This window comes from Pseudochaenichthys georgianus, chromosome 14, assembly GCF_902827115.2.
Source record: "Pseudochaenichthys georgianus chromosome 14, fPseGeo1.2, whole genome shotgun sequence".
In the NCBI taxonomy this organism is placed as follows: domain Eukaryota; kingdom Metazoa; phylum Chordata; class Actinopteri; order Perciformes; family Channichthyidae; genus Pseudochaenichthys; species Pseudochaenichthys georgianus.
In genome coordinates, this window is record NC_047516.1 from 7,606,978 (window position 1) to 7,627,065 (window position 20,088).

The 20,088-nt window shown below is 47.2% G+C and overlaps 1 protein-coding gene across 1 annotated transcript in view; it reads left to right on the forward strand.

The window, feature by feature from the left end:
• LOC117458727 (polypeptide N-acetylgalactosaminyltransferase 10-like) overlaps positions 1 to 20,088 on the forward strand; it is an 83,150-nt gene that overhangs the window by 16,663 nt on the left and 46,399 nt on the right. The window contains exon 4 of the mRNA XM_034099361.1: positions 4,834 to 5,000. Coding sequence (XP_033955252.1) covers positions 4,834 to 5,000 — 167 coding nt within the window. The remainder of the gene's footprint in view (positions 1 to 4,833; positions 5,001 to 20,088) is intronic.

Consider the following 20,088-nt stretch of genomic DNA (forward strand, 5'->3'; position numbering starts at 1 on the left):
TTGACAAGTGTGCAGACAAGACGGCAGGCGAAAAACCTTTTAAAATGCGTGTTTTCTGAATGGAGATCGGATCGATCAGGCAGGGGTCTCCAACCTTTCTTCATCTGAGAGCTACTTTGAAAAAATGAAAGTGGCCAAGAGCTACTTCCATCACATCGCTTACATTTATTCACATAGCCCTCATCAGTTGAATTAAGCTATACTTTTGTACACGTGTGAAATTGCAAAACCTAAAGCTTATCACAAATCTTAACTTCACATCAAGGTTCAAGAAAACGAAAATGTCTCACATATTATTATGGCCCTCATCAGGCTTGGAATTTCGTCATTTTAGGGGCAAGGCCATTTGGCCTTCTCGTTCACATTTTTTTTAAGGGCACAAAGGCCACATGACAGGGCACAAAGGCCACATGACAGGGCACAAAGGCCACATGACAGGGCACAAAGGCTGTTTGGTTAAATTACGCTGGTCAATCAACATGACTGAAAAGAGTAGCACTAACGTGAATAGCAATAGTGTTTCTTAAACGTATACGTTAAGTTCAGCCATAAACCACATAAGTCAGTCAGGGGTAGACAGTAAGGGTAAAATTGTATTGTCACTGGCCCCACCATTGTAACCTCTCAGCTGCTCCTCCTCTCAGCTGCTCCTCCTCTCAGCTGCTCCTCATGCTCTCTCTCTCAGCTGCTCCTCCTCTCAGCTGCTCCTCCTCTCAGCTGCTCCTCATGCTCTCTCTCTCAGCTGCTCCTCGTGCTCTGAAACTCACCTGAGGAACAGGTTACACGCCGTCAGCGCTGAGACGTGATCCACCATTGCTGAGTTCCGGATGAGAGCCACGTTCAGCCTCATCCACCACAGCGGACCCGAGTTCCACTAAAGGCACGCCGGGAAGGGTTTCAGGAGCCACTCCACACTGGGCAAATCACTTCTGGGATCCTACTTTTGCCCGCCGAGTGGATTTAGCACGAGAGGGAGCAACTCTTGCAGAGATAAAGAGTCGGAAGTGTGGTCCCGGCTCTCCTCCCGCCGCCCTTCTCGCCGCTCCTCACACCGCGTATCGCCGCTCCTCTTGCCGCTCCTCTCGCCGCTCCTCACACCGTGTATCGCCGCTCCTCTCCGCGCCTGTGCTACCGGCGGAGATGTAAAGTGGATTAAATAGCCGGTGTAACGCGGTGGGATTACCTTCTCTACTCTGCTGTGCTGCTGTAGCTGAGGCCTGCTCCACCTGCTCTGCTGTGCTGCTGTAGCTGTTCCACCTTGCTCCGGGAACAGCGTGGATACTGTTGTGCTGGACTGGGAGAATGGCGGGTGTCGTGTTTCTGCTGTGCCTTTTCTTGGCTGTGCTGGACAAGGAGAAGATCGCTAGTCGTCCTGAACAATCTACTGGATTCGGGTATGTTCTGCCGCCCACAGTGGACATCCCCTGTACAGTTTCGGAGGTGTTGCACAAACAATTGCTGGTTGCACTGTCGCGGACATTCATTTCGGAAAATGTTTGTCTTTCTCACATGCCTGCCACGATGGTCCTTCAGAATTGTTTTTTAAACTCTAATCTCACTTTCGCGAAGTTTGCTGGTGACTCTAGAACAGCTGACAATGTATGCGTGTTGATTAAGAGGAAAAGGTGCTTGGTATTGTTATTGTTGTTACTATCAGGAAATGTACAGCCAAATCCAGGTCCACCTAGCAGTATTAGTCAAATAGCTACTCCTGCTGATTTTATATCTAGATCTGGGCTAGGTTTAATTCATTTTAATGTGCGTAGTCTGTTACCTAAATTAGATTTTGTCCGTATTTGGGCGAGTTCGACTGATGCTGATGTCATTGTCTTATCAGAAACGTGGCTAGATAAATCCATTTTGGCCTCTGACATATACATAAATGGTTACAGTGTATATCGTACTGACCGGCCTAAAAAAGGTGGTGGCGTTGCCATTTATTTTTTCGCCGTGAATATTGAGGTAACAAAGGGTCAACAGCTCATGGTGGTGGGCTGCTACAGGGCCCCTTCGGCTGTCAAGGACTCTTTATCATCTTTGGCAAAACTGTTATCGCAACTTTCCTACAAGGAAATAGTGCTGCTTGGTGATTTTAATTGGGACTGGTTAACTTCTGTGTCAGAGGATTTTAAAAACCTGTGTACCTCATTGAATTTTACCCAGATTATAGACAGTCCTACTCGCCCAAATATTAAGTCCCCAAATAAATCCTCCTTAATTGATCTAATTTTAACAAATGTTCCACATAAATACTCATCTGTGGGAGTATTTGCTAATGATGTGAGTGACCACTGTGTTGTGGCCACAATTAGGGACACTAAGGTCCAAAAGGTTAAACCACGTATCATCACAAAGAGAGACAAAAACACTTTGTGGAGCAGGGCTTTTTACATGATCTGTTTGATTTTGATTGGGGTAGAATCGATTTGTGTGTTTATGTGACAACTGTGTTTATGTGACAACTGCTATAATCATAGTCCTACCTTAGCCTGTAATTGAATTTGTTGCATGTAAATGGTGTTAAGGACATCCATGTGGTTGCCAGACACTTCTCTCTCTCCTGTGACCAATCGCATGGACACACCTGCTCTACCCAACCCCCACCCCCCCCCGCCACAAATTCCTTCACCCTGTGTGCCCTGCAGGCGTCTGCCTCTCGTTGATTGGCATGTTGTCGGTGCCTCAGAGGCAGCAAGTCCCAGACCTGCGAGTGACACATTCGATTTCTGCACTCTGACAAGATTTAATTGAAGCACACACACACAGTCAAACACACACACTCTCTGTCTCCTGTGGAATTGGACAGTGTTTGTTAAGAGTCACCAGCCTGCTGCCTGCCTATCACTCCCTCTGCCTTTCTCCCAGCATTCATATTTGAATGAATAACACGCAGGCCGATGTTCAACACGGACATTGATCGACTGACACAGTTCACTACACACGCTCTCTCTCTCTCTCTCTCTCTCCGTCAGCGAGGGGCCATAACTCTCTCTCCATGATTAGCTCCTTTGCAGGCATCCTGCCGCTCGCTATAATCATCGCGTACAAGGTGATTGCTGTAACCTGTCATCCGAGCACATGTTAACAACTACGGCAACTGATACCCGCTGTATGTGCTGCAAATAATCAAATAAAAGCTGCTTCTGATGGCCTCAATGCACAGGCTGCACTGAGCTCAATTGTGCTGATTTATTATTAAAGTTGTTGCTTCTACCTAATTACCTATTTAATTCCTGTTTTACTATTAGTATTTTATAATATTAACCTGGCCCAAGGAAGGAGGTTATAGTTATAGCTTGGTTATTTATCGCTGTTGCATTGTCTCTCAGCAGGATTGAAGGAAAAAGACAGGCCCTATTTTCATGAAACTTTATCGATGGGTGTAGCATGGACTAAGGAAGAACACATTACAATTTGGAGCATATCTGAAACACAGAGCGGACACTCAATTTATAGTTTAATTTTTTCCAACACATTGACCAATACCACACATCTATTTTTTGTCATCTATGATGTTTCCACGTGACTAGTTAAGGATTATGAATTGGGAAAACAACATTGCAATTCAGGAAATGCATCCATCTGAGGGGCATGTGAATGCACCATTGGCCCTTAGCAAAGGTAGAAGTAATGATATGTTGTTATAGTGCCTCAAAGTCCAGATATGAAGAACAAAGAGCCAGACTAAAACCCACTTAATATCTCTCTCAACAGTCAATATTGGTTTCTTTTAATTATGATAACAAAGGATGAATTTGTTATTTCAACAACACTGATCCCTATCCCAGTAATTATGTTTATCCAGACCTAACCAAATATCATGCATATCCATGTCATCAACAATTACTCGGGCATCATGTTTTAAAAGGAGATTTGTTGTTTGCATTACCTTGTATATGTTCTGGCAGGAGACAATGCCATGATTACAATATCTTCAAATCATCATTATAACAGGAGGCTTATGTGGTTGTATCCACGTAGAGCAATCTTTTCCTTTGCTGCTGTTTTCAAGACTTTGATCCTCTGTTTTATTATTAATGTATCATCTACATTATTTTGGTAGTATAATAATAATAATAATATAATAACAGGATACAATTTGGTACCAAACCCAAAATGTGTTTAATTTATAAAACCAAATGGGCTCTTTCATTATTTATTTTGTTATCATATCTTCGAGAGGCGAGCGAATACAATTTTCACTGTAATAGCAAATGATAGAAAAAATAGATTGAATAACGGTTTCAGAGAAGATTGCTTGTGGATTTTAGGAAGCTGAGTAGAGCTGCTGTTTATCAGCCTTCTCAAACACATTCATCTGAGCACTGAATCCATATGTCACCTCACTGACCCGGCATCTGCTGAGCAGTCGATTGCAGGATGAGGGTGTGAATGAAGTTGCTTCCTTCCCTTGATAAGGTGGATTAATAAAACATGGAGATGTTGGTGTTGTTTTTTTGTTTGTTCCGTGAACTGTCAAGCGGGAACTAAGTATTTTTTTTGTTACGTTTTTGTGTTTCTCTTATTTTCCTACGATACCATTATGATTGGCTGTGAATAAGAACATATGAAGGACAGACCATCTATTTCTATTTATTTTTATTTTCTTAGACAGCGGCAGGTAATATAAGATTATTTTCTCCTCCCGGCTCCTTTTCGGGTATGGTGTGTTTATAGAGACATGTTTTGTAAATAATTGTTATACATGAAGTTGTGCATACCATGAACCGAACAAATGAAAAAATGAAAACAAATTAAATGAAATAGTAGTAAAATGGCCACCCTATTACATTGGGGGTATTTCTTTATTTTTTTCACTTTTCCTGTTTGCAGCTGTAAACCAAAGCTGTATGCAGAGAAGCTGCCCAACACCAGCATCATCATCCCGTTCCATAACGAAGGCTGGTCGTCGCTGCTGAGGACCGTTCACAGCGTGCTCAACCGCTCTCCTCCACAGCTCATCGCAGAGATCATCCTGGTCGACGACTTCAGCGACAAAGGTACAGGAGAAGACACACGCACACATTACAGATAACATCTCCTCAGACTAGAAAAAGAGGTTGATTTATGTCACTTCTTTCTGTGTGTAATTGATATTTGAACAGCTATGACATCGATTTTTGATTCCACACTTATGGTTGAAAGTGTTGAAATTACACAGGGTTTCATGAGGCCCATGACCTGAGCATGCTATTATGGGTTATTGTGTGCAGATATATTTGTGGCAATGGATTTACATATGAAGATATATTTCTTTGTGGGACTGAAGATAGTGGATCTTGGTGTGACTAAAGATTAAAGATGATTCTGTCACGATCTGTCTTTATGGTGTTTTGTCTTGTTTAGATCTGTCTGTGGTTCCCTGTCGTTAGTTTCCCTGGTGTGTCTGATTACCTGATTGTGTTCACCTGTGGCCCCTGTGTTTTCTCCTCCCTCCTCACCTGTGTCTTGTTTGTGTGATTAGTCTTATTTAAGTTCTGGTTTTTCTGTCTTTGTCGGTTCGTCTGACTAGTTCGTCTGTGAGTGTTCTGTTTTGTCTTTGTTTATCACCTAGCCTTGAAATAAAGGAATTTTCACTTTATTCTGCATTTGGGTCCTGCCTGCTTCACACACCGTAACATTACGAACAGACCATTATGGACCCAGCAGACTCAGCCCATTTGATGCAACAGGCGGAATGTCTTGGATACTCTCTGGAGTACATTTTTTATACGTGGAAAGGCGCCTCATCTAGACGGGGTAGAGAGGCTGCGTTGAAGGAGGCACGTCAGGAGGTTGCTCGCAAGCCCTGGCTCTGGAGCTTGTTGCCCGAGTGGCTTAGTGTTTTCTCACGTAGCCCTGAGTGCCAGTCTTCATGTTCTGACCCTTTCTTGGGGTCTGGTCTGGCGTTTGGAGGTCCACGAAGCCTCCAAAAGACTCCTAAGAGACGCAAGGCCAGGGTTCCGGCTCCAGAACCGGCCTACAAGGCCATGGATTCATGCACCAGTACCGGCCCACGCAGCCATGCTTCCATTCTCCATTACCTGGCTTACACAGCCAGGGTCCAGGGTCCAGGCTTCCGCTCCGCGCCCAGCAGCAATGGTTCCGACTCCAGAACCGGTCCCCACAGCCATGGTTCCGGCTCCAGAACCGGCCCATACAGCCATTGTCCCAGCTCCAGTCATGGCCCCAGCAGCCATGGCTCCGGCCCCAGCAGCCATGGTTCCGGCTTCAGTACCGGCCCCAGTAGCCATGGTCCCAACTCCAGTTTCGGCTCCAGGACTGGCTCTCCGGCCGACGCCAGCTCCCCGTGTCCTGTCGGCGTACCGGCCGACTCCAGCACCTCGTCTCCTGTTGGCTCTCCAGCCGACGTCGAGCCGACGCCAGCTCCCTGAGGCCTGTCGGCGTACCGGCCGACTCCAGCTCCTCGTCTCCTGTTGGCTCTCCAGCCAATGCCAGCTCCCCGAGGCCTGTCGGTGTACCGGCTGACTCCAGCTCCTCATCTCCTGTTGGCTCTCCAGCCGACGCCAGCTCCCCGTGTCCTGTCGGCGTACAGACCGACACAAGTCCCCTCTCAGGTCCCCTGTCGAGTTCCCTGTCGAGTCCCCTCTCGAGTCTCCTCTGGAGTTCCCTCTCGAGTCCCCTCTCCTGTTCCCTCTCGAGTCCCCTCTCCTGTTCCCTCTCGAATGCCCTCTCGAGTCTCCTCTCGAATCCCCTCTCGAGTCCCCTCTCGAGTTCCCTCTCGAGTCTCCTCTCGAGTCATCTCTCGAGTCCCCTCTCGAGTTTCCTCTCCAGTTCCCTCTCGAGTCTCCTCTCGAGTCCCCTCTCGAGTCTCCTTTCCAGACACCCCTCCAGTTCCCTCTCGAGTTCTCTCTCGAGTCCACTCTCAAGTCTTCTCTCGAGTTCCCTCTCGAGTCCACTCTCAAGTCTTCTCTCGAGTCCCCTCTCGAGTTCCCTTTCAATTCATCTCTCGAATCTCCTCTCGAGTTCCCTCTCGAGTCTCTTCTCGAGTTCCTTCTCGAGTCCCCTCTCAAATCACCTCTCGAGTTACCTCTCAAGTTTCCTCTCGAGTTCCCTCTCAAGCCCTCTCTCAAGTCCCGTTGGAGGTTCCGCTGGGGGTCCTGCCAACCCTTTGACCTGTCCCGTTGGAGGTCCCGCCGACTACTCTCCTGCCGGGGGTCCTGCCAACCCTATGTCCTGTCCCGTTGGAGGTCCCGCCGTCTACTCTCCTGCCGGGGGTCCTGCCAGTCCTGTGTCCTGTGCCGTTGGAGGCCCCGCCGACAACTCTCCTGCCGGGGGTCCTGCCAATCCTGTGTCCTGTCTCGTTGGAGGTCCTGCCGTCAACTGTCCTGCCAGGGGTCCTGCCGGTCCTGTATCCTGTGCCGTTGGAGGCCGCGCCGACTGCTCTCCTGCCGGGGGTCCTGCCAACCCTTTGTCCTGTCCCGTTGGAGGTCCCGCCGTCTACTCTTCTGCCGGGGGTCCTGCCAACCCTATGTCCTGTCCCGTTGGAGGTCCCGCCGTCTACTCTCCTGCCGGGGGTCCTGCCAACCCTATGTCCTGTCCCGTTGGAGGTCCCGCCGTCTACTCTCCTGCCGGGGGTCCTGCCAGTCCTGTGTCCTGTCCCGTTGGAGGTCCCGCCGTCTACTCTCCTGCCGGGGGTCCTGCCAACCCTGTGTCCTGTCCCGTTGGAGGTCCCGCCGTCTACTCTCCTGCCGGGGGTCCTGCCAGTCCTGTGTCCTGTGCCGTTGGAGGCCCCGCCGACAACTCTCCTGCCGGGGGTCCTGCCAATCCTGTCTTGTTGGAGGCCCCGCCGACTACTCTCCTGCCGGGGGTCCTGCAAACCCTTTGTCCTGTCTCGTTGGAGGTCCCGCCGTCAACTGTCCTGCCGGGGGTCCTGCCGGTCCTGTATCCTGTGCCGTTGGAGGCCCCGCCGACTGCTCTCCTGCCGGGGGTCCTGCCAACCCTTTGTCCTGTCCCGTTGGAGGCCCCGCCGACTACTCTCCTGCCGGGGGTCCTGCCAACCCTTTGTCCTGTCTCGTTGGAGGTCCCGCTGTCAACTGTCCTGCTGGTCCTGTATCCTGTGCCGTTGGAGGCCCCGCCGACTGCTCTCCTGCCGGGGGTCCTGCCAACCCTTTGTCCTGTCCCGTTGGAGGTCCCGCCGTCTACTCTTCTGCCGGGGGTCCTGCCAACCCTATGTCCTGTCCCGTTGGAGGTCCCGCCGTCTACTCTCCTGCCGGGGGTCCTGCCAACCCTATGTCCTGTCCCGTTGGAGGTCCCGCCGTCTACTCTCCTGCCGGGGGTCCTGCCAGTCCTGTGTCCTGTCCCGTTGGAGGTCCCGCCGTCTACTCTCCTGCCGGGGGTCCTGCCAACCCTATGTCCTGTCCCGTTGGAGGTCCCGCCGTCTACTCTCCTGCCGGGGGTCCTGCCAGTCCTGTGTCCTGTGCCGTTGGAGGCCCCGCCGACAACTCTCCTGCCGGGGGTCCTGCCAATCCTGTGTCCTGTCTTGTTGGAGGCCCCGCCGACTACTCTCCTGCCGGGGGTCCTGCAAACCCTTTGTCCTGTCTCGTTGGAGGTCCCGCCGTCAACTGTCCTGCCGGGGGTCCTGCCGGTCCTGTATCCTGTGCCGTTGGAGGCCCCGCCGACTGCTCTCCTGCCGGGGGTCCTGCCAACCCTTTGTCCTGTCCCGTTGGAGGCCCCGCCGACTACTCTCCTGCCGGGGGTCCTGCCAACCCTTTGTCCTGTCTCGTTGGAGGTCCCGCTGTCAACTGTCCTGCTGGTCCTGTATCCTGTGCCGTTGGAGGCCCCGCCGACTGCTCTCCTGCCGGGGGTCCTGCCAACCCTGTGTCCTGTGCCATTGGAGGCCCCGCCGACTGCTCTCCTGCCGGGGGTCCTGCCAACCCCGTGTCCTGTGCCATTGGAGGCCCCGCCGACTACTCTTCTACCGGGGGTCCTGCCAACCCCATGTCCTGTTTCGTTGGAGGCCTCGACATTACATGTCTCGCCGGGGGTCCTGCCAACTCCTTGTCCTCTTCCGTGGGGAATCTTGCCGACAACTGTCCCACCGGCTCTGGTTACTGTCCGGTCAACACCGGCTCCTGCCCGGTCCCCTGAGAGCTGTGGTCTTCGCCCCTCCTCGAACTCTGCCTTGCCCCCGGGCCGTCCGCCCGAATTCCCCTTTTTGAACTCTGCCTTGCCCCCGGGCCGTCCGCCCGAATTCCCCTTTTTGAACTCTGCTTTGCCTCCGGGCCGTCCGCCCGAGATCCCTTCCTGGTCCTCTGCTGTGCCCCTGGGTTGTCCGCCCAGACCCGTCCTCCGGACCCTCTCCACCCACCCTGGTGACCCTAGGTTTTTCTGTCTGTCTTTGTCGGTTCGTCTTGTGTCTTGAGTTCGTCGGTGAGTGTTCTGTTTTGTCTTTGTTTTAGCCTTGAAATAAAGGAATTTTCACTTTATTCTGCATTTGGGTCCTGCCTGCTTCACACACCGTAACAGATTCAGTGAAACAATGTAGAGAGTATCGCTGGGTTTCCATCAGGTACTTCTGTACACTTTTCTCATTATGTTCAATTATATGAATGCGATAAGTGAGATGTGTTAACCTTAGAACACTAAAGGCAATACACTGGCAGAAGAACAGTGGTATCTTACTGTCAATTGAGCGATCTGAGGCATCCAAAAGCCTCTGTGTAGCATTGGCTCATTTTCCAGTTTCTAGTCAGAGGATCTCATATGTATTCCTGACAGTGCTGACAGGTTAGATAGCTCTCCATCTATCAGGGGGCTGAGAGAGTTTCCAAGCCGAATAACAGAAGAAAAATTATCGATCAGCAGCAAAGGCTCAATAACCACTTGGCAAAGGACTCAGATGATGGCCTTCAAACATCCTCTGACTCCTCATGCACTTCTGAAACACTATCTCTTCAACCAATAGGCTTTTACAACATTCTCAGTCTGTCTGACGTACTTACTCTCAGCCTTACAAAGCCATCCTAATTTGTTCAAGATGTGTCTCTAGAAACAAAAACCATCCATAATGAAACAGACTAAACCCCTGAGTTGTAAACTACATTGATCAGTGGACAATTGGAAACGTCTAAGCTTAAATTTGACATGCTGATACTCTCTTTCTGCAACCTGTAGCTTGGAAATAACTACTTAAGCTTCATATTTATAATATTATATATGACATCTACACTCGATCTGCAACCTCAATGTGTATTTATGTCTCATACCCAAAAATATCCTTCTGAGCTTAATTTAGAGAACAAATGTCATGGTAGCGGCACTGTTACCCAAGACTAATCCAGTGAGTGGTGCAATTATCCAATCAGGTATAGAGAAGAGTTATGTAAGATTATCTACTGAGCAGCTTACTTTAAATGAGTCATGTTTTTAATGAAATGCAAAGTCAGCTTTACCAACTATTAGGGCTCGCTCGGTTTAGAAACTGTACACTTTATCTGAGGACTAAGTGAGACATTTTTGCAGCGAAAAAAAGTAGTATCAGTACAGTATTTTGCCTGCAGTATATACTCCAACAACCTCAAGCAACACATGTATCAACAATCTGTTTCCAAAGTTTCTGTGGTCATTTCTATAGAAGCCCAATGTTAAATAATGCGCAGCAGCAGCAGTCCTCTGCCCAAGCTGCCTCGAACTCTGCTCGGTTTAAAACACAGAAGACGCAGAGGTCGCAGCCCACCCCGAGTCCCCAGCCCAGGCTGGAGACAAGGGCAAGTTGGCCGAGAAAATCTCCGGTTCCGGCTGCAGCTCAGGCAACCCAGAATTTCGGCCAGCAGTCGAGGAAGAAGAAGCGAGCGGCGTGACAGCCCCTCCTTCTCCCCTCCGTGAATGTGTTCCCGCCGTCTCGAGAGATGCCTAAGCACCATCCTCAAGTCCGCACAAACACATGTCACATGCTGACTGATTCCTTTGTCATAAAACATTTCCCGCTGACGCATCCAGGCTTCAGGCCGAGGGCGCAGCTCAAAAAAATGAAAATAAAACCAATAAACAGCCCGCCAATTCTTCCCCTTTTGAGAGCAGCTACGGCAGGGGTCTCAGACTCCATTTACCTGGGGGCCGCTGGACGTAGAGTCTGGGCACGTCTGGGCCGCTTCAAGTATTCCACAAAAAAGGGATTAAAAAAATACAACATTAACAGTTCTTCAACATCTTCTTAACATGTTCTTCACAACATAACTATTTACAGTTGCTCTTGCCTACTCCTTGCTGGTAGAGACCTGGCAGCGCTTCCTCTCACACAGCTGAGCCACATTTGGTTTGAGGGAGGAAGCAGTTGAAACCCTTAGTATGGCTTGAAGATGTTCATCAGTAAGTCTGGACCTGTACTTTGACTTATTGAAGTTCATGGTGGAGAAGAGCTGTTCACACATATGTGCTCCCAAAAAGGCACATGGTCCGCTTGAACATCCTGGAAAGCTCAGGGAAGGAGGGGGGCAATTCTCTCATGAACTGTCCAAGCTTGTCTGCTCTCCCATTCACTTCCCTGAACTTGGCTTTGAGCTCAGAATTGCACTGCAGGTCAATGAGCGCCATTTGAAGCACACCAGGGGCATTTTCCACATCAAAGGAGAAGGGGTCTGCAAACATTTGGAAAGTGGCTCTGTGTGTCTTGAAGTCTGCAAACCGCTGATCAAATTCCTCCTGTAGCTTCACAATGACATCAACATACTTCTCACCACTGAATGCTGTGCCCCTGTCCATGAGAGCCTTGCATGCTGGGAAATGGCAGAGGTTTTTCTGAGGGAGCTGGGCTTTCCATAACACCAGTTTTGTAGAGAATGCTTTGACATCGTCATATGCTGCACTGACAAGCTGGCCCTGGCCCTGCAACTTCTTATTCAGTGCATTCAGCTCCTGCGTGATGTCAACAAGAAAAGTTAAGTCCATGAGCCATTTGGGATCACTCAGCTCGAGAACAGCCATCCCAACCTTCTCCAGCATGAATACTTTCAGTTCTGTTCTCAACTCAAAAAACCTCTTCAGGACGTGTCCCCTGCTGAGCCAACGCACCTCTGTGAAGTAGAGCACATCCTCATATTCTGACTCAATTTCCTCCAAAAAAGCACGGTGCTTTAAGCCCCTGGATCTGATATGGTTGATGCATTTCACAACAACAGACATCACATTGTCAAACTTCAAGCATTTGCAAGGGCCTGCTGATGGATAATGCAGTGCAGAGCAATAGCCTCCTCCACACCCTCCTCCTCCTCCAGTTTTCTTTGAACAAGTGCCACCAGCCCATTTTTCCTCCCTGTCATTGATGGCGCTCCGTCGGTCGTAATTCCAACAAACCTCTTCCATGGCAGACCAATATCCGCAATGGCATCACACAGTTGCTGGAATATCTCCTGAGCGGTGGTCTGGCCATGCATTGGTTTCACTGTAAGCAACTCCTCTGTCACTTCAAACTTGTCATCAACACCACGGACATACATTGCGAGCTGAGCGGTGTCAGTGATGTCCGTGCTCTCATCAAGAGCCACAGAGTATGCACAGAAAAGTTTGACTTTGTCGCACAGCTGATCATATATGTCACTTGATAAGTCAGAAATGCGCTCTGCCACTGTGTTAGCTGACAGGCTGATGTTGTTAAACTGACCCTTCTTTTCCGGACAGACTATACTTGCAGCCTGCAACATGCACTTTTTCATAAACTCGCCTTCCGTAAACGGCCTTAGCAATCATCTCACTCACCACATAGTTAGCTTCGACTGCTAAATCAGCCTCATTGCTTCCTTTCTTGAAGAGATGTTGTTGCTTCCATAGCATTTTTTTTTAGCTCGGACTCTTTTCTCTCTCTCGTCTCCCAGGTATTTTGCATACTCTGCATGTTTAGTTGAGTAGTGACGTTTGACGTTATACTCCTTGTATACAGCGATTTTCTCTGTGCATATAAGGCACGTTGCATTTCCCCTGTATTCGACAAAAAAATATTCAGTCTGCCACTTCTCCTGAAATCTTCTGTGGTCATCATCGACTTTTCTTTTCCCTGAAAGTTTTGATGTAGACATGACTGGGCGATATATTTTCCTTCCACTCTGTCACTTTTGTATCACTCGCTGCACGCATTTGATTGACGTGGCGGAGTTCCCTCAGAGGGGGGAGGGGCGAGGGAACTGCGCGCAGCAGTTCCCTGCCAGCAGTGGGATCAATCCAAAAATGTAATTTAAAATTTGAAAACGTAAACGCGCGGGCCAGATTAACACTATTACATGATATCACAACCCAGTCTCACGGCATTTCGTGTTCACCAACACAATTTTTAATCTATTGATTCGTGTTCACCAACACGATTTGCCCCTTTTTTTTCGTGTTGCACAGGATGATTTTAAAAGCAATGTATTTCTACTGGTAATGTGTTTCGTGCCTGCAGGCTGCAGCACGTCTTTTTCTCCGGTTGGGTCGAGGAAGACCGGAAGCTGTTCTTACTCAATATCAAGCCACAGTTATTGCTTTTAATTTTTTATTTCGGACTTTTGTTGCCGTCTGTGAGGAAAATAAATGGGGCTCAGAGCCTCAGGATACTGAAATCTGTATTTTTTAAATATTTTTTTCCTTCAAATTTGTTATTCTTTTCAAAATAACACACTGTTATTTACTCACCAATAACACACAATTATCGTTGCTTTTATTTATTGGTTTAATTCCATAATCTCAGGCTTTTTTGGCGTCCGTCAGGAACTGAATTTCAAAATAAATATAACCGGAAACAGACGTAGCATTTCGAGCGATTACCCAAGATCCTCAGCTATGGTTTTAAGCTCGCTGATTGGATGTGTTAGCCGCAATGCATGCTGGGATTTGGTGTTTATATTATATGAAATCCGGAAAACATTTTAAAAGAATAAAATAATACTTAATTCCGAGTGCTCTTGCTTTTCTCTTTGAAAGTCATCACATAACGGCATTGTAATACACGGTTCGGCTGCATTACATATTACAGATCTGCCGTAGTTCTTTATTTAGAGAGCCCTGATGAGAAGACCTTTGGAAAAACTGGAAGAAATGCCGCCGAAACTGAATACTTGACGTAGATCATAAATATATCAACAATTAAACAACATCTTCAATTTCTCTTCACACAATACGTCTCCTTGCAGTATCAACACTAATTCGGCTGACTTTTACATTTGAACTAATTCATAGATAGGTTATATTTACACCATAACGGTGCACAGCTGATAGAAAAGGACTGTAGTTTTTAAAGATATTACTGATTTTCTTTGAATGTAAGAATGTAAATACTGAGTCTGAAATAGTATAGCAATATGCTGTAAAATGATGTGAAAGCATGCATAAAACTATACATCTTCAGATGTTGTACATACCCACTAATAATACAAAGTTATTATGGCTGTGTGTACCTTGTGTGCACCTCCTAGTGGTTAAAGCACGTTATTGAATTATTGTTTTTATGTGTTATATTTGATTAAAAAAATATTAAGAGTACATACTTTCATAGGGGGAAAGTATAAATATAGAAATATAGAATATAAAAATCAAGAAGATACTATAAGTGATCTCTACAATAAAACAGTTTAGTGCAGGATGTACAAATATATTAATAGGAGGAGGTGCAAAATATATTGCTTTCCTGCAATGTTAACTATGTTGAAACACTTATTTTAACTGATATTATACACATTAATTATACTCTTATGTATGTAGATAGAATACGAAATGTGCAGAATATGACAGTTTAATGGTGGAGGTACACACATATTGATGTCTTGTAATGCACTGTTGAGGAACCTGTGACCCAAGTTTGTCATTCATTGCATAACTACACCGTATAGTTGTGTATATGATATGTCAATAAACCTTTGAAAATCTTGAAAGGGATGTGCAAAATAGCCATAATATACAGTCTTTAATTAACTATTAGTAGAGACTAACGAGTAATGAATATACTTTATTACTTGTTTCCATTCATGTCAATTGCAGATACATGTTTAGTCTTCTCAAGCACCAACTATCAAATATCTCTCCTGATTGTTGGCACTTGACAATCACCTTCCCTGAATTTTACTCAGGTGTAACTAAAGTCTGATTTAAGGGTTGTTTATATTTCACATCATTAATCAGAATCTGCAAAGTAACTCAAATAAATGCAGTGGAGTAAAAATACCAGGTTAACCTCTGAATTGTAGTGGAGTAGAATTACAAAGTAGCAATGAGCTGTCATGTGGGTATATGTTAATGCTGCGCATTATGGACAGCGATTTTCACCCATTTATTAATTATATGTTTTACATTTGATAACACCAATGTGTTTAATACTGGCAACTTCTAATTGTGGGAAAAACGAAAACGTTCAGTAGAGACGTCCCATAGAACATTTTGCGAAACACAATAGACAGCATGTGTAGTTCTGGGGGGGTGTTCGATTCCAGTTTTGGATAGTCTGGCGTGGTTTCGTTCCATTTCACACAGCTGTTTGACGCTCTGCGTAACCTTACGGGCACTGTAGTCCTAAACGATAGCTGGGGATTATGGGTAGTGTAGTGTCTTCGGCCATCCTAAACTCAGAAATGTTGACAATTGCAATGATGCTCGAAATGTCCCTTATAGGCCTACGTCTGTTTCCGGTTATTTTTATTTTGAAATTCAGTTCCTGACGGACACCAAAAAAGCCCGAGATTATGGAATTAAACCAATAAATAAAAGCAAGGATAATTGTGTGTTATTGGTGAGTAAATAACAGTGTGTTATTTTGAAAAGAATAACAAATTAGAAGGAAAAAATATTTAAAAATACAGATTTCCGTATCCTGAGGCTCTGAACCCCATTTATTTTCCTCACAGACGGCAACAAAAGTCCGAAATTATACGATTTAAAATAAAAGCAATAATTGTGGCTTGATATTGAGTAAGAACATGTTTTTATGAACCACACAGATTCCGGTCTCCCACGACCGGAGAAAAAGACGTGCTGCAGGCAGTAGAAATACATTGCTTTTGAAATCGTGCTGTGCAACACGAAAAAAAGGGGCAAATCGTATTGGTGAACACAAATCAATAGATTACAAATCGTGTTGGTGAACACGAAATGCCGTGAGACTGGGTTGTGATATCATGTAATAGTGTTAATCTGGCCCGCGCGTTTACGTTTGCAGTGCCGGCTGGAGCTGTAAAGGCACCACCGGCACGCACAGGCGCAGTGCCGGCTGGAGCTATGAAGGCACCACCGTCACACGCATGCGCAGTGCCGGCTGGAGCCGTAAGCGTGGCATCTCAGCTGGCTCTAAGGAGCATACAGCAGGAGATACTCACGACATCTGCCTGGGCTTCTCAAAACAGTTACACATTATCTGTTTTCACAAGCCCAGAGAGAGTCAACCCATATTCTGGAGAGAGAGGTTCTCTCTCTCCTAGAAAGAAGGGTTTTATCTATAATGCCCACTGAGCGGAGTCAGATTACGCAGACAAATGTCCTCGTAAAGCACCCGCTCAACATGGGGCTCATAATAAAACTAAACCCCGCGCGCCACGGCGTGCAGAGAGTATTGGTTACTATGTAATGCGTAGTGGCACTACACCCGACTTTTCTAGTGCGGGACGCCCCTACGGGTGCTGTCCTTTCACAGAAGGTGGTCACCACGGACGCATGTCAGACAGGCTGATAGGGTATTTACGAAGGTCGCCCGGTGAGAGGTCCCTAGAGCAGAGACCTCCAGCAGGCGCACGTAAATTACCCGGAGATTTTAGCGGTGTTCCCCACCCTAAAACGCTTCCTGCCTTCTCTCAGAGGACACCATGTCCTCGTGAGGACAGACGACACGATATCGTGTATGAACCGCCAAGGGAGGTTGCGTGGTCCCCAGTCACACACACTGGCACACAAACTGATCCCTTGGAGCGGCAGACGTCTCCTCTCTCTGAGAGCGACACAGGTACCAGGAGTGATGCACCTCGGGACAGAACTACTGTCCAAAGGTGCACCACTCTATGCAGACTGGACTCCACATCCAAGGATCGTGAGTCCGCTGTGGGTGCGTTACGACAGTTAAATCTGTTTGCATAAAGAAAAAATGCTCAATGACAGCTGTTCTCTTTAATGCACGATTTAAACGCACTGTTAGGCGGGGACACACTCGTACACGATTGACCTCCGGGTCCTCTGTACGCGTTCCCACTCCTGGCTCTGTTACCCCCAACACTGGCCAGAGTTGGGGGTAAGCCACACACTTACTCTGATGTTTCCGCCCTAGCCCGCAACGTACGGGCTGGCGGAGATATATCAGCTGTTGGGCGGGCAGCCATGGTAGCCCCCACCACGCAGGGACTGATTGTCTCAGGCGGTGGGGGGCGATCTTTCACCCACGCCCAGAGCGCGGGGCACTATGGGCCTGACCCGTGAGTGGTACAATCTGAATACAGTGGGACTCCCTCAGAAGGTGAGAAACACTATTCAGAGTGCGAGAGCTTCCTCCACCAGGTCTCTTTACGACTGTAAGTGGAGGGTGTTTGAGGAGTGGTGCCTTCAAGAAGGACACATCTCTTTTCAATGTCCTGTCGGGGTGATTTTATCATTCCTACAGGACTTGATCGATAAACACAGAGCTTTCTCCACGATCAAGGTGTACCTGGCTGCTATTGCTGCATGCCATGTGGGCTTTGAGGGTAAGACGGCTAGCCAACATCCTTTGGTTTGCCGTTTTATGAAGGGAGCTCGCAGGCTCCTCCCTGTCTCCAGGTCGCTGGTGCCCTTATGGGACCTGGCAGTGGTTTTAAATGGGCTCAAAATGACCCCATTTGAACCCCTGGAAGGAGCTGACATGAAACATCTGTCACTCAAGACAGTGCTGTTACTGGCCCTGGCATCCGCCAAGCGGGTCAGCGATATTCATGCACTGTCTGTACATCCCTCATGCACTCAGGGCAAACGAGAGTGTTGTTGAAACCCAACCCTGCCTTTACACCAAGGGTGGTTGGTTCGTGTACCCCAATTGACATTGAGGCATTTCCTCCGCCACTGGTTTCCTCCGGGGAGCAGCAGCAGGATCTGTTGTGTCCAGTCCGGGCTTTACACACATATGGACAGATCAAAAGAGCTTCGTCTTAATGCCCAACTCTTCGTGTCCTGGGCTAACCCTCACAAGGGTAAGCCTGTTACTAAGCAACGGCTCTCCCACTGGATTGTGGAGGCAATTGCTGTGGGGCCCGTACAAGTCAGAGCTCGCAGGCACCCTCGGGTTCGCGAGTTTTCTCTTGACTCAGGGTCTGGCGGCATCCTGGGCTCTGTTCAGGATGTCTCCCTTTCAAGACATTGGTGCAAGCGGCGAGCTGTTACTCGCTGCTCACTTGTGTCCGCCTTTTAACAGTCTGGGCGTTCTACTCCCAGGTTGACTCAAGCAGTGCTGGGCACCTGGTTGAGTCGGAGTCCTACCTGTTAAAATTCTGATCGGTTGGCGATTTTCGAGATAAGCTCATCTGGCAATACGGGAGCTACAATATCCCATAGTGAGACATCGAACGAAGTGTTATGAATGAGAACTATAGGTTACTTACGTAACCCCAGTCCTCAGAGTAACATAAAGTGAGATGTCTCACCAGACGGCCCTCCTTGCTATGGTGAAGCGAGAAGAGGTGCTTATTTTGAATGACGCATGCGTTGTGGCGCAAGCTACTTATAGGGGGTGATTTCCCCTGACGGTGACGTCAAGATCACCAGCCAATCAGGATTGGCGTAATGAGATTGATGCTTCTGTTTGCTCCGCGATGAGGCGCATCCCATAGTGAGACATCTCACTTCATGTTACTCTGAGAACTGGGGTTACGTAAGTAACATATAGTTTTTGTTATATTCCATGGAATGCTCTTAACATCTCGATAGCAATAAATATCTTAAGTGCTTTGACAAAAAATCCATAAAAAAATGTCATCTGTGTCAGCTGTAGCGCTGTAAAAAGCACAACCAATCATCTGAGCCGGCCCGGCTAAAATAACTGGATGGCCGACCTGCCTGTCAGTCTTCCATCTGTGCACAAACTTATCTCATGGCCTCATTGGTCATGTGCACGTTCGTGTGTGTTGGAGGAGGGGCTCTGTAAGGAAGTAGCAGATTTCTTCCGGCTGTGTTTTTTCAAATTCTCACGCACTCGAGCTGGTTTCTCCAAAATTACCTACCCCACCTTTAAGGGAACTTGGCCAATCACAAGCTGCAGAAAAGGCTGAATTGTTGAATAAAAAATGCACATTAAATGTAGTCATTCAGAAAATAGATACATGTTTTTACCTATAGAGTACATGATTGTTTGGATCCCTTTTTAGTTGCTGAGGACAGGAAGTGGTAATTTAATGATGGCTCTCCAGTTATCAATGGAATGATAAAAATAAAAAAAAAGAAGATGTCTACTGCTTTGTGTTCCGCTCTGGTCCACCCTTGTGAGCATGTGTGGCTTTACTTTTGTTTGTCTGTGGCTCTTCGGCAGCTCTTTGCAATAAACATCTATTGTCCATTGTTGCATTGCGTTGTGTTTGTGTGCCTAGATTTGTCTCCTTTTTCACTCTCCCTTCACCAGCCCTCTGAAGAAAGTGTTTCATTCCTTGTTAATTAGTGCTCTCTGTCACGGTCCCTCGTTGAAGGATGGGTTTACCTCTCGTCTCCACAGTAATGAGATGTTCCGCTGCCTCAGACTCATTTAAAGGTTAACACCCATCAGAGCTCGGAGACCAAATCCTCCCGCTGCTCAGTGGTGTGGAAACAAAAAATGCCTAAAATAGATTTACAATAGCATAGTATCATTTCCATACATGGTTTAAACCAGTGATACAGACACTAAACATATATATAGACACTATATCTCAAATGACTTACTATCAATGTGAAATCCCCATTTAAGGAGTACCTGCACACTGAAATCACAACTAGCTTTATCTAGGTTTTCATTGGCCAAAGGAAAAAAATAAGGATGAATGTAAAGAAAAACGACCAGTGAAACATATGTATATTATCAGATTCACATCTGTAGATATATCCTTGGGTAAAGAAGACGTCTTCCTATCAATAGGTCACAAAAGATACCACCCATATAAAATATCAGCTCTATTTTATATGCACTCGTTTAGAGCTTTTAAACAATGA